General features: G+C 39.0%; 1 protein-coding gene across 2 annotated transcripts in view; it reads right to left on the bottom strand.

Annotated features, from left to right (window-relative positions):
* Positions 1-14,624: 14,624 nt before the first annotated feature.
* The window catches only part of CTNNA2 (catenin alpha 2), a 469,159-nt gene continuing 456,431 nt past the window's right edge, over positions 14,625-27,352 (bottom strand). For both annotated transcript variants that reach the window (XM_066317287.1, XM_066317288.1), the window contains one exon: positions 14,625-15,797. In XM_066317287.1, coding sequence (XP_066173384.1) covers positions 15,510-15,797 — 288 coding nt within the window. In that variant the 3' untranslated portion in view covers positions 14,625-15,509. The remainder of the gene's footprint in view (positions 15,798-27,352) is intronic.

Genomic DNA, 27,352 nt, shown 5'->3' with positions numbered 1-27,352 from the left:
ACTGTGAACTCAAAATCATAGAATGGTTTGGAAGAGACCTTAAAGATCACTTTGTTTCACCCCTGCCATGGGCTGGGACACCTCCCTCTGTCCCAGATTTCTCCAAGCCCTGTCCAACCTGGTCTTGGACATATCCAGGGATCCAGGGGCAGCCACAGTTTCTCTGGGCAATCTCTATCTCATCACTCTCACAGTCAAGAGTTTCCATAAAATTTCCAATCTAACTATACCCTGCTCTAGCCTAAAGCCATTCCCTCTTGTCCTGTCACTCCAGGCCCTTGCCCAAAGTCCCTCTCCAGCTCTCTCAGGGCCCCTTTAGGCACTGGAAACTCTTCCCAGAGCTTTCTCTTCCCCACACCTGCTTAAAAAGATAATCTCACAAACTGGTATGTACAAGCCTACATGTCGTTGGGGGGGAAAAAAAGGAAAAAAAAACCCCAAAAAACAGAAGTACCCAAAACTATGGATTAATCTGAACCAGGTGCTGTATTACTCCAGTTAAATACCAGTGATTTCCCCTTTCCTCTGGAGAGGAGCACAACAGGCCTGAGTCACTTCTCAAGTGGTTTCACATTTGGGGAATCCAAAAGGCGCAAGGCTCACGGAGCTGGTGCTCCTCTAAAGACACTCTCTGAATACAGTGCCAGTGAAAAAGGCAGAGCATGCACTCGGAGCCTGCTCTCCGTGCCAGGGAGCTCTGCCATGGTGCTAAACAGTCCTTCAGCTACTCCCACCCAACAGCTTCCCACCCCCTTATTCCAGTGCTTCCTTGGCATCATGTGTGTTAGTCACCAGGGAACTGCAACTTGTACCACAGCCAGGCATTCCAGGGGCCAAGCATTCCCAGAGTCGCCTGTCAGTGATGCTAAAGGAAAATCTGGGCTTGCATTTTCAATTTTACACCAAGAAAAGAAAATCCATTAAAACGACAGTAGGATTCCAAATGTTAATCAGCTGCCATTGATTGATTTTAGATTTGTTGAAGGAGAGAAATAAAGATTCCCTTCCCTTCTTTTAAACAAAGCAAAATAAAAAGACACTGTGGAAAACATGTCCTTACTAGTACAAATTTCAATTGGGGTCAAATCAGTACCATTGGGGAAAATAGATGTATGAGAACAAAATCTTTATTTAATATCAGTGTGTTGTAAGCTAAGCTAACTTATGACTGAAGGGTTATTTTAGCAAAACAATTATAATCAATTTATGATAAAGAGAGGGCATTTTGAATTGTCTCCTGCTTTATTTGTGTACATAAGAGATATAAAGTCACTTTAATGTTACTGCACAAGACAAAGATCCACAGTTATGAATCGCTTCTATTACAAAATGATACAGGGTTCCTTACCAGAACCTCAGACAAAGATAATTAGAATAAAAGGAGTCTGTGACAATTTAAAAAAAGATTAATATAAACTCCTGATAAAATTCTTCACAAGGGGCCTCACCATTGGGGATATGACTCATTGCTTCAGTAATATCCGTATTTTACTGGCGTCTAATCTTCCAATACATGGATTTTAATATAGAATTAATTGCAAATAGAAGATTTTACATAGCATACTTATAAAGTTCCTATTTATTGATATACATTTATGACTTCAGGAGTGAGGCTCCTGCAATTCCTACACCACTTATTGTCAAGTTTTAATTGGTTTCTGAAGGTTCCACGTGGAGAGAGAGCTTCTGTGCTCAAGCGGCCTCCTACAGAGTCGGTGTCATATCACACAGGTTAATGAGACAGGCCGTCAGAACTGAGAATAAAGGCAGAGCAAACAGGTTAACAAACCCCCCTGAGCTTTGTGCCATCCCACACAGGCTGCTCCCAGCCCCAACGCTCCGGGCACTGACTGCAGTCAGAGATTTCACCCCAACACACACACCAGGCAGCAGGGAAAGCTTCCACACCTGATCACAGGAATCAGCCCCAAAGCTCCCCCATTCAGTGCACAAGTTCTGAGTGTGTTGTACAGGCCGGATAAACCCAGCTCCCACACTTGATCCCAAAAATCAACCCCAAAAGACCTCCATTCAGCACAGAAGTTCTGAGTGTTTTGAAGCAATCAGATAAACTCAGCTCCCACACCTCTTTTCCACTGATGGTCTGGTTTCCTTCGCCACCTCCACCACCATTTCCCACATCTGTCAGAATTCTGTTTATTTTTTAAGCAATCTGACATTTTAGGCAAAGATTAGTTGTACCTCCAACTGCAGCCTAACCCAAATATTTAAGCTAAATGCCTAAATACTGCCTTTTATTCCTAGTTGCAGTAAGCAACCCAACAGTGTAATGTTACCCAGCGCACATACTCCTGCACCGTGGTCTGCAGGCAAGTTTTGTGAGTCTTAAAAAAGCACAAATCTAAAAGACAGGAAATTAAGTGCCTGTAACAAACACACCAGCACTTCAGGGTCTATCTATGAGAGATTGAAAGCCCAGGGATAAAAGGGATTTCCAGACAAAGGAATCTCTTGCTAAGAGAGCCAATGTTGAGTGGTTCCCGCAGTGACACTTGTGTGGCACAATTTCAGTTCAGGCAACACACAACATAAAACCCATGACATAAAACATGGAAATTAATCTCTCTTGTCAAAGCCTGCTCTGAGAAATCACACTTTGACAGGAAGTAAATAAAAATCTAATCCTCCCAAAAAAACTCAGCAGAGCCAAAGTGAGGGAGGGCAACAGTCCTGTTTCAAACTTGAAGTAGCTGGGAGAAGTGTCCCAGGGAAAGCTGCAGGAAAATCTTAAGACTACTCTGCTCCTATTCTGCATTGCTGGTCCACGGTGTGGAGCCCCTGGGGTGTTTTCCTGGGATATCCCAGACAAGTTGTTCCCTGCAGCCAGGCAGCAAACCAGCTCAGTGGTTTAGCAAAAAGGGTGTCAGGTCACTGCTGAGTGCAGCCTGACAGGATAATGCAGAGCCAGCTCTCAGCCATTCTCTCAGGGTAATCATCACAGAGTGGGTAATGCAAAGGGAACATTTTGCTTCTGACAAATAATGCTTTGGAGTCAGTCTGGGATGTCCCAGCTTTTGGACAATCCTAATTCACACCCCTGAGACTGAGAGCTGCACATCCTCACCCTGCAACGCCTGGGGCAGAAACTGTCCAGACAGCTTTGAATAGACAGAGATTGCCTGGGAAAAGTTGTGGGGAGAAGGAGATGATCCCTGGAGAAAGGGAAATTTGGCTCCAGAGCAAAGGGGAAAGACAAGGGAGGGAGCACAGTTCAGAGAAGGGCATCTGAGAGATGCAGGCATTGAAGCAAATGGGAAGGGAATTTCTTTGAGGACAGTTTCCAGTCAGAGAGCCAGTGATTGATGGAAAACAAGCCTGAATTCAGGGAACCAGCTGCAACAGTGCAGTGGACAAAGGTAGTTGTTCATTTTGGGGGTTTTTGTGACTACCCTGTTTCCTCAAGACATTTTTTGCCTTTTAGTTCAGAAAATGACATAATGAATCTTGACTTTTACATTTATTTTAATCTCCTTATAAAAGATTACTGTAGAGAAAAGTCATGTCTTTTCTGTGTTCAAACCCTGGATAACTTTTTCAGCCAGTGTAAAATGCTGCTTATCAGGGATTTACTTACTCAGAAAAAGGCCGTGGGGCTTTTTTACTGCTTCTGGTTTCAGCTGCAGCTCAGGCACAGCCAGTTTGGTTATCTCCAAGTCATGTTCTGTGGCACAAGATAGATAACATCTCAGAAAACAACACAGGCAATAGAGAGGCCTGGACCCATCTGAACAGTCTGAAGTGAAGACCCATGACAATTCTGAAACCATTAAAACCTTTTTGATATGGATGCACTCAGCCCAAGCTTTCTCTTGCAGAAATGTGTGATATTTGACACAAAGCTGTTTGACAACATTTCCTCTGTCCCAGGCTACTGAAAAAAATCTTCCTAATGCCATCACAGTGGGGAATTATAAGATGCTCCCACAATGAGGTTAATACAAATAATGATGTTTCCTCTTGAAGAAAATGCTGAGGAAGCAGGGAAAAAAAAAATCATAAAATAGTCAGTACTGAAGTATTTTTTTAAGCAAGAACACAGCTTTCAACAGCTTGACTGCAAACCTGAAACTCCACAGCTTGGAAGGAGTAAGAAGAAAGTGAAAGCAAAAAATAAAAGAGCAAGGAGCTCTGTAGGATTGAATTAATAATGTAGATAAACCTCCCAAGTAAAAAACTTGGAAAACCAATCCTGAAAGGAAAAATAAAATGTCACTGCAATCTAAAATGCTTCATCAATAATAAATGCAGTTCACTCTGAATGAGGCCTGTTGGCTCATTTTTTTCCATAGAAGTACTGTAAATTCAGGTTACCTCCTACAAGCTGCCTTTGTCACACACCAGAGAGACATTCTGCTGCTGAGCTCCAACAATCTGAGGAGCCTCTGCAGCTCCTGCCAGCACCTCTGAGCCCCCAAACCAAACCAATGAATGTGAATCCCTCCATTGGCAAGAGCCTTACCTTGCACACATCCTCACAGCCAGGATGATGCGTTGGATTTTATCTTTCATGTTTTTCAGATTCTGTGCTGCCCAGGGGTGCAGTTCTGAGCCTCACATTCAGTGTCACTCAGCTCTCTTCACAGGGTAGGGAGACAGAACAAATCCTTTTCCTGCTGGAGACAGGACAACTTTCAGGCCCAAAAGCACAAACAATGGTGGGCTGAAGAGAGAAAACAAGAGGGATGGGACTTCATCATCTGAAGCTGTAATTGGACAGTTAAACCCCAATATGCAAATGGACCAAAACTTAAAAAAGTGTGAAACCTCATGGCTGGTTGTCCATTTTGTGACCACCTTGGGTGTAGCCAAGGCCAGGTTCTTGTCCTGCCCAAGGTATACCCTGAAGGCCTTCTAATAAATATCTACTTAATGTTCTATCTCTGTCCAGTCTCTGCTCCAGGTCAGCCTCTCAAGGCATCATTTTCTGGCACCTCAGATGGGACAGAATCCTCCATTCAGCTGGGAAAGCTCCAGGAGAGCAATTAAACTTAATGGGAGGCGTGGCTCCCACATAAATCTCTGTATTTATCCTCACCAAGGCCCAGGGAAGGAAAGGTCAGCCTGTCCTCTGCAGCACAGAGGGCACTCTAACATTCCCACATCAGCTGCAGCCTTTCCATTTCTCCTTTTGATCTTTAATTGATGCCCTCTTTTCCTAATCAGCTGCAGCAAAGCAATAAGCCTTGATGAGGAGAGCATTATCAGGAGACAACTTAGTATGCCCAACACATGGTGCTCTACAGGTCAAATAACAAACCATATTCTCAGCCAGAAAAAAAAAAAAAAAGGAAAAAAAAACCAATTTAAAGAGTTTTTCTTCACATTTTTATTAAACCAAGGCAGTAGTTTCTGAAATGGAAACAAACACCAGACTTTTACAGTTACATCTGAGTCTGAAAGCAGATTTCTGCTCTTTCTGTAGTAAGGGAAGGAACTAAAAGATGTTTGTGCCTGGCTGTGCACAGTTAAATGACCTGGGGACATGAGTCAAGTTATAAATTCTCCCAGATTCAGCCTGGCCAATACAATCCCAGTGTGAAAACCTTTATCCATGAAGTCAGCTTACATGTACCATTTAATTTCAGACTGAGACTTGAAAGTTTCCCACAATCCACAAAATTGGAATCTGGAAGCTGTAACAGTTTGACTGTGAAGGATGGTAAGCACGGGGTGCAGCTCTTTCAGGAGGGGAGTTGCAGGTGTTGTGTGTTGGGTTTGTGGTATAATATTGGTAGATTTGACATCTGGAAAAATCAAGAGACAACTAAATATGTATCAGGCTGATCTTTTTTTGTTTTTCCTTTTTTAATCTTTCTGAGTGGTTTCTATTGACTTGTGCTTTACAAAAACAAACAAACAAGCAAACAAACAAAAAAAAACCACACCAAAAAACCCCCCAAAACAACCAAAACAAAACCAAAAAAAACCAAAAAACAAACAAAACAAAATAAAACAAACAAAACCCCCCCACCACAGATAATTAATTTTTTATAAAATTCTTAGGAATCACACAATAAAAATTAGCTGAGGAAATTGATGGTGATAAAAGTCGGATGCAGTAACAATATGTCTCAAAGTGCCACTCTCAACATTACAAAAATTTTTTACTGATGAAATATCTTTGAAAAATTAACAGAAATTTCTGGTTTACATGTCAGTATCTTGTGGGCTTAGACTTAGACTAATTCAGTTTTATTTTTCTTACCATCAGGCTGGTTACAGAGGTTCAGTGAGAGTCTCTCCAGTATCTATATCTTATTCAGGGGATACAATGGCCAGTGGTTTAGGTCTCTTTTAATCTGAAAGTTTATATAAAACATTTACAGACTTTTAATTTTTTTCCTTCTTTAATATACAGCATGTATTTACAGAAAGTGGGATGAGAGCCTGCATCAGCCTGGATAAGCACAATATGGTCATGTGACTGCAATTTCACTACAAAAAATCCTTAAGATGATGAAAAGGGATGAAGAGAGACTTTGAAGATTGATCAAACACCATGTTTCCTACATTCTTCCTTAAGATCTATTAAAATTTAAATGATAAAGGCTCCATACACCTTAACATCTCTCTTGAATTTAACATCAAATAAGTTGCATTCGAATAAATACATATCTCAAGTTGTTTTAGCCTATTTCTTCACTTATTTCCAAGGAATTACTCAAAGAACTTCAAGATGACAATACTTGACCATGTCCTGTTTTATTTTAGGATTTGTTTTTTGAGGCTTCTTTTCAAAGTGTTTTCAGAGATGCCAGTGCAAAATCCTTTTTCTCCTCTTCCTCCTTCTCCCAAAGATCCTAATCTGAAATTTTTTAAGGTACAAAGTGTAATTACTTTCACACAAATGCTGTCACAGAGATATGGACTGTAACCTCCTTTTCATGATTCTTTTAAAAGCAAAGAAATTTTTTAAAGGATTGACTTGTGCAAAAAATCAAATCCCAGCCCTAGAATTTTAGTGGGTGAAATAGTGATCCAGGTCCCCTTCAATAATGAGAGATGCTTCCAGCCTCTTCAGGCCAAAGTGATAGAAATTTGCTGATAAAAAAGAATGAATAGATAGAAGTGGATAATTCAAAACAGGAAATAAGATATAAAGAAATAAAGAAATAAAGAGAAAAGGCAACCTGCAAGGTCTTATCCAATACAGTTTTTGTGACTCCAGGAAGTACCTATGATTTATGAACTTCTATCACTCCTTCCCAGAGATGCTTCTTTCATGTGTCCATGCAAAATAGGAGCTCAGATACAAACTGTTTTTTTGGGTTTTTTTTTCTTCCTAAACTCACTTTACAAAGTCACTGTTGTAGGTAAAAGGAAAAAGAAAGATTATTTCCATGAGCAGTAGAAGCACTTGAAGGTGCACACACTGAGAAAAGCTAAAATCTCTTCCTGTGGACTGGTGACTCATGTTCAGCGTACAATAAAGCTGATGTTTGAGATACCTGCAGCACACCCTATGCCCTCAGGCAGAGAATCTTTCCACTAATCCACACAAACACAAACCTGTGACTTAAACTGCTCTCAGTGACAGGGATCTCCCACAGCGTGTGTGGGATTTTTGAGACATCACTGCCAGTGAAGGGAGTTCATAAATCTTGGCTCTTTGCTCCCCAAATGTGGAAAATTGTGTGAGTACCCAAATGATTTTAGATCACGGCACTAGGGATGATGCCTTTAGTTTTAGCTTTCATGTTTTCAGATTCTGTGCTGCCCAGGGGTTCAGTTCTGAGCCTCACATTCAGTGTCAGTCAGCTCTCTTCACAGGGTAGGGAGACAGAACAAATCCTTTTCCTGCTGAGGACCCTCGACAACGAGTACAACTTTCAGGCCCAAAAGCACAAACAATGGTGGGCTAAAGAGAGAAAACAAGAAGGATGGGACTTCATCATCTGAAGCTGTAATTGGACAATTAAACCCCATGCAAATGGACCAAAACTTAAAAAAGTGTGAAGCATCGTCGCTGCTTGTCCATTTTGTGACCATTTTGGGTCCACCTTGGGTGTAGTCCTGGCCAGGCTCTTGTCCTTGCCCAAGGTGTAATCTTTAAAGCCTTTTAATAAATATCTACTTTATTCTCTAGCTCTGTCCAGTCTCTTTTTCTGGCCAGCCTTCCCAAGGCATCAGGGAAAGCTGGAGGAGCTTTTCTTCCCAGCACAAATGACTCCCTGAAAGACCCCTGTCAGTCAGCCCCCAGCGGTGCACTGCAGATCTACAGCTCTGTCTGAAGGAACAGATGAACCTCAGATCCACATGGGCTTCAGTACCTCTGTGACAAAGTCCAGTGATCTTAATTTATCCCACAATTATGGACCAAACAATGGAGCTTCCTTATGGCCTCAGGGGTAAATCAATAATTAATAATGAAACCTGTGTGTGACATGGAGCACAGGGTGTCTGGAACTCCTGCAGGTTCCAGGCCTGGGGCTGTGTAATGCCCCGTGCTGCTGGCAAGCTGAGGAAGCCTTGGGGCTGTGATTTAACAGAACCAGACTGGGCTTCCACACAGCCCAAACCCAGCCAAAACCAGATATAACCCACTACAGATTGTATCTGAGTTCATATATGTACATATATGTAAAAACATAGAATCACTGAGGTTGGAAAAGCCCTCTAAGATCATCGAGTCCAACCATTCCCCCAGCACTGCCAAGGCCACCACTGACCCACGTCCCCAAGTGCCACATCCACAACATTTTTGAACACTTCCAGGGATGGTGAACCCACCACTTCCCTGGGTAGCCTGTTCCAATACCTGACAACCCTGTCTGTGAAGAATTTTCCCCTGATGTCCAACCTGACCCTCCCCTGGCCCAGCCTGAGGCTGTTCCCTCTCCTCCTGTCCCTGTTCCCTGGGAGCAGTGCCCGACCCCCCGGCTGTCCCCTCCTGTCAGGGAGTTGTGCAGAGCCACAAGGTCGCCCCTGAGCCTCCTTTTCTCCAGGCTCAGCCCCTTTCCCAGCTCCCTCAGCTGCTCCTGGGGCTCCAGACCCTTCCCCAGCTCCGTTCCCTTCTCTGGACTCTCTGCAGCCCCTCAATGTCTCCTTGGAGTGAGGGGCCCAATACATATGTATATATGCATAAATATACACACATACGTATGTGTGTATATATATACATATATAAATTCAGGCATTGGGATCTGCAGAGATCTTAAAACACTCACTACATCCCACCCAGAAGGTCTTGTGTGACATTTGTGCAATATTCCAGCTAAATAACTGCAGCACCTTCCTCCTGGGGAGCAGATTCCTGCTTCTCAGATTTTTGGTCATTTCTCTGTAACCTGGAAATTTTTGTGCAGGCACACCTGGAGTACACATAATTAAAAATCGTCACAGATATAGAAAAAATATTCAAACCTATTATCCGAGATTAAGATTTTTAAATGGATTTTTATTTTTATTTATCCTTCTGCTAGCATCCAAACCTAAGGTTTGGTGGGGAAACAGAGACATAAAGATAATTTAATATGACCTCCTTGAAATGCAGGCCAAAGAACATTTTTTTTAAGTAATTTTTGCATGAAGTATTTCAGGAAAAGAAAATAATAGATCAAACACATCCTTCTAGCAGAGTCATTACCTCTGAATATTCTAGGACGTGTTGGAAACACTATCTCTCTTTCTTCCTTGTGTTTAATTTTTAGTGAGCTGGGATAAAGCAGGTAAGTATAAACATTTCACATTCTGCAGTGATTCCACTCTCTTCAAGCCCATTATTATGCAGGAGTTACCAAACAACACAGGAACTTTGAAATTTTGCCCAAAGGGAGAAGATAAGATTGGCTAAGAGCTACTCACCTGTGACACCTCACCTAACATTATCAAAAGAAGGAAACATTCCTCAAGTAATTAAATATTTATTCCTTTAAAGGTATAACTAGAGCACAAAAATACGTATCTACCTCCCACAGCTTTTATCAAGCTGTCAAGTTCTCCATAACTTGGTGTTAACTGAGTCATAAAGGGAAAAATGTCTAAAGCAGGAGAAATGTGTGAACCCTTGCTTGAGGATGCACTTGGTCATTCAGTGAGAAACAGGAAAAAATCCTGGTTATTCTTGATCTCTGCAGGTGCAGCCGAGCAGCAAAAGATCAGGGTGGGCTCAACTTCCAAACAGGTGCCTAAATTCCCTGCTAGGATGGCGTGGGATAATGTGCCTGCCCTTGGACACAGCTTCAGGCCTGACCTTTCACTTCTCGTCAAACTCCTGATGAAGCTTCAACCAAAAAAATTATCTTTTTTGTCTCTTCCAGCTTCCTTCCTTCTCCACACACATATTCATCATATTACAAATTACCTGAACAGCCCAGTCTGGTCTGAGGGTCTGTTTATAAAAACAATGAAGTGTATTTATAAAAAGAGGGAAAAGAGATACATTGACCTATTTCCATCATAAGCCCTTAATTCAGGTTCATACCAGGAGGTTCATTAAAAAAAACCAAAAACCAACCAAACAAAAGAACAACAACAACAAAACCCACCAAAAACCACAAATCTACGAATTTTTTGCTTGAAAATCTGACTGAAATCTGCATTTTTATATGCAGAAATGTCATTTTAAGTCTATAAATGTCCATCCTCTGTATTAAAATCGAGTTTCAGAGAGACACAGGAACCTTGCTTTGGCCAGCTGTCTTTGAGATACAGAACAAAGCATCAGACATAAAAATGTCCACACAGTTATTTTTTGTTTTCATGGGACTGTTTCCCTCTGCATTTCCACACCTTGGTCCACCTATTTCTAAGGTGTAAAAAATCTGAACTGTTGACCCGCATTTCCCACTCTGAGGGAAGTGTGGCAGGAAAATACTGGAACAAAGTGAATCTCTGCAGATGCTTCATCCCCTGCTCCCTTTTGCCAAAGCATTTGTTCAGCTTTAAACATGTGAAAACTATCATTCATATAGAGCCAAGCACTTGAACTCATGTGTGAGTTTAATAATGAGATTGAGATCAGTGGGAATTAAGGATTAAAAAGTGCTATGTCTGAGTAATGGACTAAGTTATTTTGCTACACTTCAAACCTCTATTCCTTTGTAGTAATGACCTGCTCAGTGGTTCCTTGACCTAAAATACATATTCAGCCGAGTAAACTCTTCACTTCCAGAGTCTCAATTTAATAAACAAACAAGTAAGAGGAAAATAAAAAACTTTGGAAAATTATTTTGAAAGCTATCTACAGGCTTTCTGTGTCCTCTGACTTCTTAATTCAGAAACTGTCTCCTTGCTGAAGATGTGTATAATAAATTGAAATACCTCCATGGCTATTTTCCCATGGTTCACAAAAACGGGAAAGCCAAAATGGGAGGTTTATCAAATGAGAAGTTTATCAAAATGGAAAACCAAAGATTTTCTCTAGGCTTCTTCTTATGGCCACAGGTGAAAAGATATAGACATTTCTGACTGGCTTTGGTAACTTGGGTGTCTAATTCTCACAGAGAAAATACAATGCCTGCCATGTGAAGAACAAGAAGAGTGACCACAGAATTTAAAACCACACTAGAAACTGTCCCCAGCCCAGGGAGGCCTCTCTGACCTTCATGATGATCTTCGAAACAGTCATTTGCTGTATATTTATCAGCTGAAAGTGAATTATTTAAAAATAACTAAGTTCCATCATTAAGAAATATATAAATATATTCACTTCTCCTGCATTTTAGGTAGGACTTGAACATTTTCCAGGTTGTAGGTACACAGGAAGATGTGTGATAGCCACACATTTTGGTTGAGAACCAAGGTGACAGTTGTAAGGAAGGGGTGCAGATTTCTGAGCAAAGGTGTGGAATTTCCTCTTTTCAATGGAGGACTGTCTCTAGAGAACATTTCTGAAATCCGCATTATTCTTTTATGCCTGCCTTTATACTTCACTCAAAATTCTTCTGGATCTGTAAGGTTTGCAGGATTTCAAGATGGAAAGTCAGTGGGATGAATTCTTGATTGGTGCAGTTAATGGAGTTACAGTTGTGGCAATTGTGACATTGTGAAAATGAATTTCACAATTCACTTATTTTAAGAAAAGATATAGTTTTTTTAAAATATTGAGCTTGTTGTTTAACAGTTCACTTTGTAACACTGGATTTTTGAGTTTAAAAGGCCTACATCTTTAGGAATTTCATAGAATCACAGAATAGTTTGGGTTGGAAGGGACCCTAAAGCCCATATAGTTCAAAACTGTTGGTGCCTTACCTGATTTAGTCTTTGCTCGCATGACAGCAATTCCAGGTTTTGTAATGCTTCAATTTTTCGTGTACCTTTCCATCTCTTGTTTCAGTTGAGTGGATAAAAGCTGAATGAACAATCCAAACACAGACACCCAATATTCTCCTCTATCAAACCTGTCCTCATCTGTCAGCTTCACTACACAAGCTGGGCACTGAACTGGCACATCCTGGTTGGCTCTTGGCTCATTTTTTCATGTGCATTACTTTACCATTTATCAACACTAAATTTTTATTGTGTGGCCATGTAGATATTTAGAGCATAGATGGACAAAAGGCAAATAATTCCTCCAGAAGTAGGACTCTAATGGCCATGGACTAAGTTGCCTAAATCACTCTGGATTCTTCCCTCACCCTGATTTTCTTGGAGCATTTCACAGACACAGTCACTGTTCTGAGTGAGTGACTGCCTTGGGTTGCAATATATAACCAAAAGCATGTATTCTATTCCCAATCTGTTGAAATCATTTGAAGAGGTGTTTTTTCTTTTAACTCCACGGGGGAAGGGAGCATGTGCCTTCTGTTAATGGGCAGCTATTAAACCAGGTGGGGCAGTGTTCTTTATCTCTTCCACCACCCATCCTCCCTCCAGGGAATATCTGCTGTTAATGGGCCATCGAGGCTCACTGCATCACTGATACAATTACATCATCCCACTGGGAGATGCTCCACCCAGGGGGAGGAGCCAAGCGTTCCTACCTGGATAAAACCTGAGATTCAGAATACCAGCACAGCCTGTTTGCACTGGATTCCCAGAGGAAGACCAGACCCATGTCACCACCACTGGACCCTTCTGCAGGGTCATCTTTACTCCAACAGAACCACATCTGTCACTCCAGGAGGACTTGATTGGACTGCTCCCAATACTCTGACCAGAGTATCAGGTTGTATACTGACTCTGTCAGTTTTTCTAGGATTTTTTTGATTGTTTGCTTCACTACATTTGTATTTTTTTATATTCCTAGCAAGAACTGTTATTCCTATTCCCAAATCTTTGCCTGAAGGCCTTTAATTAATTGCAAATTTATAATAATTTGGAGGGAGGGGATTTACATTCTCCATTCCAAGTGAAGCTCCAGCTTTCCTTAGCAGACACCTGCCTTTTCCAAACCAAGATGGTGACTGATCCCAGATTCCTTTCACTTTGATCTTTACCCACGGAGACCCGAGCACTGGAGAGTTCACATGTTCATAGATTCCATTAGACTACGTGCTTTCCTCTAAACTTTTCCAAACTTGAGGTGCCCTTTAGAGCAACAACAAATTTTAAAGCAACCATCAAGTTAATCCATCAGAGTTTTAGAGGAAAACACTTCTGAAGAAGGACTATTACTTTTATTCATGGCAAATTGCCTATTTCCTTTTTCATGCAGTACACCAGGACATTTTTACTTGTCTGTTATTTGCTATTTTTGTCTTTAGACTCTGTATCTGTCTTTAGTCGCTGTAATCTCATTTGTAAAGATCCCAATTACTTTTAGGGGATTAATTGTTATCACAAGCAATGTCAGTCTATGTCAGACTCCAGGGCTTTACAGGAAAGCTCTGTAAGGACTTCCCCACATCTCATATATTTTGGTCATGTATACACTTTCCAGCTCTGGTTGGAGAACTACTTTTATTGCACAGTACAACTAAACAAAGCAAAAATAGTAATTTCCTAAAAGACCTCTGAGAGTACATTTCTTTACATAGACTGTGTAGGAGGGCAATAGAACAAAATTTGGTGCTTTGCTATTCTGAGGAATAATCAGCGTATCTCAGACAACATCCAAACATCTCTCAAAAACTCTGCAAGGGCTAGACTTGTCACCATGGGTGTAACTCAGTGTTTATCAGTGTTTCAAATGCCCTGTGAGGCCATTAATGTTTCCTTAAATTGATAGTATCTAATTATAAGGAAAATTAGGAGATGCGCATTGTTTTTCTTTTATATAGACACCTAGACTTTTTGATAATGATAATACAGGCTCTGTAGTTAAGTAACTGTTGCTGCTAAAAGTGAATTAAAGTAGATATTTGTGCAGTGGACTTTGTACAGGTCTGTTAAGTGTGGCACAACAGCTGATTCCAAGGTTCTGAAGTGCCTTACAAGTGAATAAACGGAATTATCTTTATGATTGTTCTGAGGTGTTGCATTTAAACAAATAATTTCATTCCACATGACACATATTTTTCACATATATTGAGGGTTAAATCTGTCTCAGATTTAAACTCTGGGTTTGACCCACTGACCATGTCTGGCGTATTCTGATTATTAAAAAATGAGAAAATTCACAAAAATTAAGAATAAAAAAAGGAAGCACAAGGCAGAACTAGTAACACTATGCATCAACTATGATTCAGGAGATACCTGTGCATTAAAGGAGATGAGCCAGATTGAGGATTCCAAGGTTAAATGAGTTTATTGAGTTAGTGGTTACAATGGTATGTCAGATACCTGTAATCCAAGCTACACCTACATATTTGCCTCTAAATTCTCACACTGTCAGTTTCCGTGTCTCTAAACATTCCACCACCAGGTCTTCTATTACTAATATAATAATAATAATAATCAGAATAATAATCATAATATAAAAGGCAATGTCAATCACCATATTGTGCTTCATACTCCACCATAAGGAATTCAATTGGCAAAAGTAAACCTCTGGTCATATTAATGGGATTAATTGAAATGTGAGCAATCATAACACTACTAGAATATAAAGAACAAAATCTGGTTCAAAAGAAGCATTTTTAAGATGAGTTAGTTTGAATCTGTTTTAAAAATGCACATACTATGATGAAGATGACTTAAAAGTTATATCATTTAATTATTGGGCCACACATTGAAGCATATTGGCTAGTACATTTTTGCACTGCAACAGAAGCAATACAAGCTTTATGGTCTACCATTACAATTCCATTTTTTTTTTTTTGTTTTCACTTAATATACCTGCCAACCTAATGTTTCTTGCATGCATAAAAATTTCAGGGTTCAGACTTGAATTTATCATTTATTTCACACGTATACCCCTGTGATGCAAATTCTTTGGCCAATTTAATGCTATTTTTTAGTTTAAAAAGGAAGCTTGGAGTTAAGACCACTTAACATCAGAAGGCAATGCCCTGGATTTTGGGCACTGCAGAGTTATTTACTGGAATAGAGTCTCAGGTTGCATGCAAATTGTCAATTTTTCCCCCCAACCCCATGCCAGACGCACACAAGTCGGCAGGTACGCATACAAAAAAGAATACAAAACCCTCCTGATAAAGCTCAGTGGTTTAGAATGAATCCATAGCTTTAAATTCACTTAAGGCCTGTACAGGGGAAATATGTTTCTTCTGGGACCCTCTCCGCACTCTTGTCTGATATTCTTCTGGCTTTTCTCTCTTTACTAGAGGTTTCTTCTCGGGGGCCTTCATCTTCCAAGATACAACTGGAGAGTTCACTGCAGCAGTGCCATAGACCTTCTGATATTTAGTAGAAGCCACATAAGATGCTTTCACTGTAAGGACCACAGCGTTCATCAGGTTTTTAGCTGCCTGGATGAGAGAAGTGGCACTGTCCAGCTACAAAGAGAAAACAAAATGAAATATAGCAAGGTTACTCCAAAACAAAATACAGCGAGGTCATTCCACGGCCAGATCACTGGGCCATTTTCTGACTGGAGCCTGGATCCTCCCACATCTCATTAAAGATGGAACAAATCCTCTTCCTCGGGGTACTCTGGAATATCCAGCACCAGCAACATCATGCACTGAACAATAAAGGGGAGACTGTGGTACCTCATGTTAAAATTTTTTAACAAGTTAACGGAAAAGCTTGTGTTGTCTGTCGGTTGGTTTTTTGTCTGTCTGTTTGTGGTTTTTTTTTTTTGGTTGTTGATTCTTTTCCTACAGTTTAAGAAATTTTCTGTTTTCTCACAAAAACCCCTTTACATCTCACTTAAACCTTTAAAATTTTACTGTTACATGTCAACTGCAAAACAGGTCAACAGGGATTTTTCCCAAGTGTTCCAGTTTGTTCTAATTATTCCTGTTAAGCCCAGGATAACACCCCAAATGATGTCTACAGGAACAGTGTGAGGCCAGCACTGAGCTTGTTAGAGAATCCCATTTGAAAAGATGAAAGGAGGTTCTGAAACCCCTGCAGAAATGAAAAGATGAGACCGTTAACTGCAGGTTTTGGCAGCTCCTGTGATGTGTGAGTTACTTACGGTCTCAAGGAATGTAACTTTGTGGTTATCAGGCTTTTTGTGCCTTTGTGCTTCTCCCATGCACAAACCTGCCTGAGGTTCCTGGGTGTCCTCGGGATGTAAGCGCCCTTAAGGACCTGCTGAGCTTCAAAACACTGGGACTTCCAGACAGCAAGCTTCCATCATACACTGAAGTGAAGTACACACCCTGGCCAAAACTTTCAAAAGGATTTCAACATATATCGGGGACTTCCAAGGCAATGTCTCAATGTTCCACCATGTGAATCAGGCACTTGCCAGATCCAAGTGGATATTCTCAAAGTAATAGATCCTAAAAATATGCTCCTAAGGATTGTAGCAAGCCAAGTTACTACTTATGATGTTCAATTATCCATTTCCTAAAATACTGAAGAGTGGAATACACATTTTTTTGTGATAAAGCTTTTTAAAGCCTAATACCATGGAAACTGCTTCAATTATTTCCCAGACTGTTGAAATATATGGGATATAGTATTACTTTACCTCTTTGATTTCACCCCATACATTCAGTAAGCTTTTAGCTATTTTTAATATGTACAATTGGCCTGTGACACTCCAAACATCTCCTGCTCCCTATTTTGGGAGGACATGGCTCTGTAATATAAATGCCAAGCAAGGTAAGCAGGACAAACAGTCACAAGGCAATAACAGAAGCCACACCATACTTCACCTCAAGCATTCTGAATCATTAACAGAAGAGTTCTGGAGAAATCTCCTTTGGGAGTATCAGCGACTGATGTGAACAAAAACAGACATTACAGAAAGCCTGTATTTCAAACCACATTAATCTATACTTACCTTGGGATATTTTATTTCCTCTGCTTTGGCCTTAAACTCATTATGGTTCATCAAATACATAAACAGCTACATACAGTGAGGTGAAAACCACAAAAAAAAATCATTTTAATGATATTCATGTACGTGGTGCCATTCCCTGAAATGCACAGTTAATTTCTTGCCCCAAGTAAATATTTTTCCTGGGGACTAATTTGTATTTCTGTTAGTAAAAGAAATTAAGTTAAAAGATGGAAAATTACATTACATGGCAGAAACACGACTGTTCAATAGGGAGTAATGAAATATAATCCAGTCTAGTGTTATTCTATAACCACACTGCTGCATGATTTATAAGGCAATCTGTATGTTTGTTGGCAAATAACAGATCACACTCTATTAAATTAGGATATTCTAATTTACTACAGAGATCCACAATCAAGCATTATTCATTGTTAAATGATTCTTTTTGAAACACTAGTGGATTGATATTGAATATAAAGTGATACCATCAAATAGTGTTTAGTTCATAATCACTGTGGATAAACTGACTGGATTGAGCCTCTATTGCACATTCCTGAATGAATTCTGGTTGCTGAAAGTTTCCAACAGCTTCACATTTTTCACCATGAAAAGATGTTTTACATACATTAAGAAATAGAATAAGTAAAGGAAGCATTTTAAAATGAGGGGACACCAAAATACGATGCATAAACCCATACACTGAGTTCAATCCACACCTCTGAACACAGCAATCAGTAACTTTATGGACTGTAGTGATAAAGGCATGCAGAATCTTGAACTTCTTCAAGATCAGATGCAGACTGCAATGACACCTTTTAGGAAACCACGTTTTGTATTTTTGGTGCCATTTTAACCCTCTTCAGATTCAATGTTCTCTTACAGTAGATAAGAGCTGCTTGTTTTCACCATTATTAATCACATTTTAAATACTCAGTCTTTCACCCCAGTATCCACTTCCAAGTCTTGGAACCAGAAAAGAGACATAAAACGCCATCACAGGTTGTGAGTGTTCTCCAAAATCTGCTGGTGGTCATTCCATGCATCCAAGTTGGCCATCCAAGCACTTCCTGTGATTTTCTTATGGCCTCCAGCTCCTTGTTTGTATTATGGCTCAGTAAAGAGAATTAAACTGAATGAACATCATTCCAATTAACATTTAGATCTTCCTACACCACTGTGCTGCTCCAGCTCTAAAGCTGTGCTTTGCCACACTGGCACAAAGCTGGAATGAGGCAGCAGTGAATCAACTCCTGAGTGAGTTAATTCCTTAAAAAATCTGGGCACAGAAATATATGCACTTTTCCAAACGTTATGTTAATAATAAAAAATCATAAGAAGGAAAATTAACATTTCAAATAAAAGCACCACTAGGAAAATTGCTTCACAGTACAGAAGGCAACCTTTACTCCCTGTAATACCCACAAAATTATAGATGTAACAATAAATTTTGGTCCTAAAAGCCAACAGAGCCTTTGACTTGCTGCACAAAGTAATGGTGTTCAGCTGCTTAGACCTCTTTAAAAATATGTTTGCCTGCTTTTAGGAAATAACACCAAAAGCCCCCACAAAACCTCTCTCAACCATAAAAGATAAAGTTAAGTTACTGTCCCACAAAACTCCAAGAACAGCAAATCCTGAGGAAAATTCAAAATTCATAAAGAACCTAAGAATAACTGCATTGGACCTGGCCACTTAGAATAATTACGGTTGGAAAAGATCTGCCAAGAATATAATTCCAGGCTTTTCTTCCCAGTAGAGAAAATCCTTCAGGTTTTGAGGAGTTTTTGAGCTGCTTATCAGCTGTTCTGCAATATTCCTGCGCTACTTGCAGAATTTTCCAGAATCTTGAGATAATCAAGATTTCTTGCTTCTTTTACATTTTCACATAATCTAAGTAAAATAGCCAGCAATTGCAATAGCAATAGCAAAAGAAATAGGGGAGGAATAAAGCTGGAAACTTTTGTTCTTAACAGTAAAGCAATGAAATATGTTCTCCCTGCATTGTCACACCACTATAATGGGGAAGAATTATACTTTATGTTTTAGAAAGGAGAAAATCTAACTTCCAGAGATGTCTTCATACTTATAATAATAAATATCCATAAAAAGTAAGGAAAATTGAGGAAAAAACCCTCCCCATCTTTGCAGTGAGTAAGGACACAGAATGGGTAGTTTTAAAAGAGCTCGTTGCTTAAGAAGGTTCTGTATTATTACTGCTGATTTTAATAAACCTTGAAAAGTGGGTGAAGACATCAAAAGAATGGTATATAATTTCTAGTCTCAAAATATTTGAGCAATGAAAATAAAATGACCTGTGAAATTATAGGCCAGCTCAGCTGACAGCACTCCCAAATTAAATGATGCAATGTCTGTGACAGACTCCATAAATAGAGGAAAGAAATGCAGTTAATGGTAAGCAAAGGGCTGTGTGGGTTAAAATATTTTCAACGTAACCTACATCATATTTTGGTATGATTAAACTTTGAATTGCTTAAAATAATGCTGTGGGTATAATTGGATCTTTGAAAGGTCTTTTGCTTAGTAATACATGACAGTTTGATTAAAAACTCAGTTGACACAAAACTAACAAGACACATACACAGAAGGATTCCAGATTCTCCAGCAGCTGCTTCCAGAAGTACATACAAGAACACACATAAAAAAAAAAATCAGTGCTCCACAGTGAATTTCGCAGTGGGGTCTTGGAGAAACCATTTGGAGGCTTCACGATATTAATACTTCTACTAAAAACTTGGAGAGGAGGTCACTCATTTGATGAAATTTGCAGATAACAATTGGGAAAGTGTCAAGTCATGCAGAGAGCAAGTGATTGATATCTAATTAGCTCCTAAAAGCCACAAATGTAGATTTAATTTTGGCCAGATCTACAGCAGATGATCCCTAATTACCAAATAAGGAACTTCATTCTCTGCAGGATCCCAGGCAATCGCTCCTTGAGTACACAAAAAGGAGGAGACTGATGAAATAGGTTCAATCATCATATCCAGTTTATCATCTGTCCACAGTTATGGGATACCGAGTCCTCTTCTCTATGCAAGAACAACACTGAGGAACAGTAAAAGAACTTAAAGAAACTCAATAACAAAAAACATCTTTTATGGGAAAGACTCTGCCAGCTCTGTTTTTCCCACTTTCAAGTGAATGACTAAAAAATGAGATGACTGAAATCAGCAAGTGCATGATAATGAAACTGATTATATTTCAAGTTCCACTGGTTAGACAAAGATAAAACAAAACTTAAAGGCTGCGAGGTGAAGCAGGTCATTTTAGTTATTAATTACCTGAAATTATTTATTTAGCAGTTTTATTAATTAGTCACAAGAACTCATGAAAGACTGATTCTATTTCTTGAAATTGTGAAATCAATATTGGATGTTTTTGCTTAATATGTATTACCTATTGGACATTTTTAGTGCACATCAATTCAGGAAGCCTGTGCATCAGTTCTGCAGGAAGGCAGCTAAGACAATAACAACAGCCCCTACTGACCTTGAAAGGTATGAAACCAAAAAATTAGTATTAGGGGCTATTGATAAATAGAGTTTGGTGTGGTTCACTTCGTACAGATTGGGAGGAGCAAATAGAATTTATTTTACACATTGAAGCAGAACCTGTGGCTCCTCAAATACTCTTGGCTAAGACTTGATTTGTGCACCTTCAGCAGATGACTTAGGCACTGCCAAGCCCTTAAGGCTTTCTGTGAATTCTGTGTGAATTCCTTGTTTCTCTTCCTTACCAAAGGAAGTTCAGACTTTCCTGAAAAAGGTGAAGTTACTCTTATCACATCCCAAAAGTCAATTAACAGTCTCCAGAGAAAATAAGGCTGCAATTATGCAATTATGAACCTGGATGGTAAATCAGTACAGATTCTCAGATTGTATTCTTATGCAATAGAGCATTTTCCTCTCAGCTGTGCTTAACAGCAAATCCATACCTACAGGAGGTATGCAAGAAAAAGATCTTATTTATAGAAGTACATCTTACATTTCTGTGGCACAGTTCACACATTAAACAGGACCCTGTTAGAGAGAGCCAGTGCAAGAATGGTCTGCTTGCTATTCAGATGCTCTCTTCCCTATGCAGGGAGACCTCTGCTCTTCATCAGCACTACTGGGCAATGGCTGAGGGTCTGTTTCAGGCGCTTCGAAATGCTCATAGGGCTCTTGCTAGCTACAGTCCATTTCGAGAAAACTATCCCATATACTTGAAAATCTCTCTCTCTCAAAAGAAGTCTTTATCTGGAATGTAATGTGGGCACAATACTGTTAAAAATGGATCTGTAGCTGCACAGAGAAAATTGTATTATACTTGTCCTTTCCTAGCTATTTGTTTTCACATTTGACTGCAATTAACTTACTCCTTTATACATTATGAATATTTAATTCATTCTGGGGGTAGTTGTGTTTTATAGGTTCCCAATCCACTGAATAACCACCCTCATCTGCATTTTTTCAATTACAGGTAAGAAACCCAAGGAATTCCCAAGCCCATTTGGTTGTATTAAATAAAGGCTGCCATGTCCAAGGACAGCAGAAAGCACAAAAATAGAGCAATAACTATGGGCATCTTCTGTCTTCTATGAACTATTGTCATTTTAAAACACATTAACAACTGCTGTACGCTAATTTGCAAAACCAGAAGGAAATAAAAATACTTCCAGAACTGACATTCCCAGTAAAAGGTAAACAAGCATAATAGAAACACATTTCTACTCTTGCTTTACTTATTCCAAGTAAATATTTTAGTATTTTAGAAGCAAAAGCATAAATGAAAAAGTGATATCCTAATTCATTTGCTTTGAGAAGAACACTTAATGTGAAAGCTCATATTTTAACAACTGTAATTGTGAAATGACAAAAAGACAATTGGAAACACCTAAAAGTTAACTAATTACCTAATTACCTGATTTATTTTCTGGAAAATAATTATTACTGGTGTCTCTCCAGCCTGCAGGTCCCAAAAGTAAAAAATACATTTTTGAATTTTTGATAGATATTAGTTTCTATTCAGGAAATGCATTTACAGTGAAATAAATTATTTCTCCAATAGTACTGCTATGAAAAAAAAATACAATTCTTCCTGTAGTTACCAAATATAATGTAGGTTATTTTCTCAGTATTTCACATTTAATTAATATCTGGTAGCATTCCTTTCAGAATTTAATGGGGGAAATTATTTTGACCCATAATGAAAAAAAATCTCTCCGAAACATTTAATTTTCTTTTCCTGCTCATTATCTGCCATTTCACATAAGGAAAAAGATGCCAAACCAGTACAATTCTTACCACTCAACAGAAACTCCGTAAGGACAAGCAATCCTACACAGCACTGAATTTTTAAAATTCAATTGCTTTAGCAGTCTTTTTCATGCTACAGCACTGTCTCAGAACTTTCAGAGTCTGTTGCTGAATTAAAGTATTTCACAACAATCTGAATGCCAAAATATCTGAAAAAACTCTACAGGACAAGGAAGAACTCCTCAGTGAATAAAGCTAAAGGAGTTTTGTAGATGGGGACAGGATTCCACTCCCCAAATTTGCTTGGTTATACCACAGGATTTCATTGCTAAGGTTGAATGTCGAAGCAGAAACTTCCTACATCAACCGACAACTGAGAAACATGGGAATGACTCTTCTGCCACGATGACTTGAGAACTTTTTCTTCCAAATCTTCCTCATTCTCCACAGAATGAATGTCTGGAGGATGATGCCAAGGGCGGAACGTCCAGGACAAAGAGCAGCATTGTCTTATGGCCATCACAATTCCAACACTACCTGAAGCAAACTTGGCACAATCACATTTACAGCTTCAAAACCATTCTGCCCCATGGAATTTGCTCTGAGTTCTTGGACGATTAACAGGAAATAGAATTTTCTATGACTGATTTAAACCCAATATTCAACAAGAGAAAACATCTGCAGCAAAATGAGGTCCAAACTCAATCTGATGGGAGAGGCAAACTTCAACTATAACTAAAACTTTTTATATTGCCAGGAGGATTCCTGAAGAAAACTGGAGTAAGAAGTCTGTCAAAACTCAGTATCAAGCCAAATAAAAAAGCAATTTACACTAATTTACACAGGGATTCACATGCCTGAAGTCTACCCAAGACACAACATTGTCTGAACCTGAGGTCACAGAAAAGCATGGGCAGGTCTCCGTCAAAAACATCAGTACACATTTTCATTACCATATCCAATTGCAACTAAATCTGAAAAAAAAAGAGGAAATAGAGGATATCTAACTAATCTGTGCTACTGATCTCCCTGCTCTCAACTGGAGTTCTGACTTGTAATTTGATGATAGAAAATATATTTTAAAAGCCCACAATAATCTAGTGCTGCTTCAAGCTGAGTTTTAGGAGCAAATCTATTGTTCTTTATCTAAAGAACAGGTACAATAAAAAGAAAAAAAAACATGTCTTTCTAAGACCCTTACCTGAAAGGAGTCCAAATCATGTCTGGTTGGCTGGAAATTGTACTCAGTGATAAAATGCAGTAGACTTTGGATAAGAGAAAAAAATCAATAAAGCACAGAAACTCTATGCTTTACATGAGTAAATGTGTTATCTCCTGCTATTACTCCTGATTTTGTCTCAAAGAAAACAAAATGAAAAGCAGCATAAAGCAGGATGTATGACTGCAATGCTGAGAAATGTGCTATTTCCCCAAATTCTTTTTAATCTGTACAAGTGTCAGAGTGGTATCTGTATGTGATTTATCTCCACGTCTTCAGCCGTGAGGATCTGCCAGTTTTTGAGGCAAATCTGCTCCTTCAGCTACTTTCCTGTCTCTAAAGTCATGCTTGCCAGGTCAGCACAGGGACAGTTTGAAGATAAGTGCTCCACGGGCACAGCTGGCTTTTCTCAGGAAAGGGCTGGGAAAAAATACATCAAACACATCAGAATAAATAAACAGAAATAAAATCTTGTTGTAGAATGGAAGATGGTACCAGGAGAACTATTCCTTGCTTCCTAATGTTTCCCTGCTGTTGTTCATGTATATTTTATGTCTTGCAGAAGCAGATAAAGGTTTCAATCATTCAAGATATTGATCATTTTTGAGGTGCTAAAAGGATTTTACTTCCTTGGAGCTGAGGGTCCTTCCAGTGTTGCTCAACTCAATCGGTGAAAACATTCCTTTCTCTGTTTGATTCCCTGAGCACTTTCCAGGACTTTACAACAGTGTGCAATGAAATAATAATTAAAAAAAATCATCAAAACTCCACAGTAGTCTTTGAGGGAAAGCTCTATTTTAGTCAGACAGAGCTGGCTTAATCATATATATGAAAAAAATTCTAATGAAAATTCTATAATTTTATACTAAAGAAATTTTTCATTATTAACTGTTCTATTTATTTGGCCAACTCAATCAATGGTTAAACAACATGTAGTAAGTAACAAGAGTTCCCTACTAGAAGGAATTTTTCCCTGGTCAATTACTGAAAAAACAATTTGTAAATGCATCTGTTCATTACATTTTTAACTTTAGCTAACACTAAATGTCATTAAAAACCATTAAAACAGGTAACAATTACCTGTTCCTAATTACTGCAAGCAAATGAAACCAGAACAAAACAGAAACATTTGTAAAGGCTGCTGCAATTCACAGGGTAAGAACAAGTAAAGATGACAGCAAATTGAGAATAAATTGGAATGAATAAAATCTTGCTCTGAATTCTAAGGGCTCATTTTTATTACTCATGTTTTATTATGCAAATATTCTTAAGGATGAAAAGAACCTTTTTGAGGTCATCTAGTGCAATGCCCTGTTGAAAATTTGAATTACATGAGGCTGTTCTGGATTTTGCTGAAATTCGGGTACATCCAAGGATGGATAATTTCACATCTCTGGGCTAGAGAACTCCACCCTGCACTTGAATTTCACTACCCTCCAGTTAAAACTTTTTTACCTTATATCTAATTGGCATTTCCCATGTGCAAACTAGTTTTTATTGCTTCTCCTGTCCCTATGACCATGCCATTCTGACAGGTCTGGATCTGGTTCTTCTAACAATATCTTCTCTGAGCCTTCTCTGTACACATGCAAATGTATCTATGACCTGTGTAGATGATGTTGGCAATCTCATTTTCACTGCTACAAGTGTCTTATCCAAATGGGAAAAAAATAAGTGATTGTAGAAAAGAAGGAAAAAAATATAATTTTTTGATGACTTTTTAATAGCTCACTACTACTCTCTTCAGAAAATACTTGTGTTAGGGGTTACAAATTTACCTGGAGTCTCTTTTCCTTTGCAGTTCAGTACTTTATGTAATATTTTCCTTGAGCAACAAATGCAGAAGTACTGGTATCCTCACTGATTCAAATAATCCAAATTCTTCTTGTGTCTTCACCTCAGGACAACCATCCCTCCACAAATTAATTCAACCACATCTCCAAGGATGGAGATCATGGAGATACTAATCCAGGATCTACATAAAGGAGATGAATGTATAGACTTCAGAAGAATGATTAAATGAAAAAGCATTTGCAGAGGCTCGTTTCTTACAAAGTCCTTATTTAAACAGTGTACATTAGTCACAATTACCTACAGACCTGACTGCACTTGGTTGGCATCAGAAAAATTCAAACTGAGTGCCTTTAAATATTAGTCATGATCCACCATGGCTGGCGTCACTTGAACCCCCCGAATTTTTCAGATACCTCTTATCGAGGAATTGCTCTAGGAAGGAAAGCAGGAAAAATAGGGCTGTACCTAAAATCCATGGATTTGGTGTGTTTGCTGACCGAGTTAAAGTGTTCAGAGATTTCATTTCTACAAGTTAAGTCTTATCTTGCACTTAACCTACCAAATTTCAGGTTCTGGACCAAAAGGTTCCAGACTCCGTTTGTGCTTGGTGAAGAAGACGAGGAACCATGGAGCACTTGAGATCTTTCATTCTTTCTCTATGGAGATGGGCCAGAGCACTTCACCTTTTAAATTCAGTTTAGAGATCCTAGATTGCACTAGAATCCTAAAGACTGTACAGTGAATCTGGGCAGGTGCTCAACATCTGCAAAAAACCCTTTCCTTGGATTTGACCTAGTGGTCCAAGAATTCAAACAACTTAATGAGTGGTTTTGGGACTGTTTTCCTTAATTCTCTTTTGGTCCCCAAAAGTGTCAAATTACAAGACACACAAATCTCTCCAACCTCGAGAGACTAAAGAGATCAGAGCATCTAGACAAAATAATTACATAGATAAATGCTCCTTAATAAGCAATTTTAAAATTTCTGATCAGAAAAGAATTAGGCATCAGCTTAGTTCACAGAAAGCTGAATTTACTTACATATGAATATAATAGAAGCCCAAGGCTAAACTTTCTGACTCTGTACACACAGTTTAATTCACCTGCTCATGCCTCTGTATTTTTTCAGGTATTACCAATCTAAGCAGTTGTCAGTGTCTCCCCGAAAAAAGAATCTCTGCCCTCTGGAAATGGCTCTTGACTTCCACATAAATGAAGGCTGGAGCGAACATCTCACATGCAGATGTTTACACTTGGCTAGATGAGTCAGTATTCACACAGCAATAGAGATGAGAGCAAAAACCTCTTCATAATTTAATTAAAACCTTTCTGAATAATAAAATAATCAGTTTCCATTACACCAGAGACCTACTCTCATCTTTTTGCACAGCTCGAGTGGGGCAGCCTCCCACTGTTACTGCAGGATTTCTTTCTATATTTTTCAAACCATACTTAACTTGGGTGAAGTCTTTCTCCTGTTGGTTTTTTAGGGGGGAGGGATGGCAGTATTTGTGGTTAATTTGTTTTTTGGAGGTTGTTTTGTTGGTTTTGGTTGGTTGGTTGGTTTTGGTTTTATTTAAATTTGGCCATCCAGAGAGGAAACAAGAATGTCAAATGGAAGACAGAGAAATTCTGATCTTGAGCATTAACTGAGTCATGAAGGAGTATGTAATGTTTGAAACCCACCGTGATTCTATAGATGCTTTCTGCCTTGAGCATGGTTCAGCATTATTTGTAGAAAGGAAATAATGACAATATTTACTTCTGTTTTCAGTTTTACCAGGGTACACCATTTTGTTTGCTTTGAGACCTTCAGATGGGA

This window comes from Sylvia atricapilla, chromosome 4 (genome assembly GCF_009819655.1).
Source record: "Sylvia atricapilla isolate bSylAtr1 chromosome 4, bSylAtr1.pri, whole genome shotgun sequence".
NCBI lineage: Eukaryota > Metazoa > Chordata > Aves > Passeriformes > Sylviidae > Sylvia > Sylvia atricapilla.
Note: the sequence above shows the minus strand (reverse complement) of the source record. Positions and strands in the feature narration are given on the sequence as shown.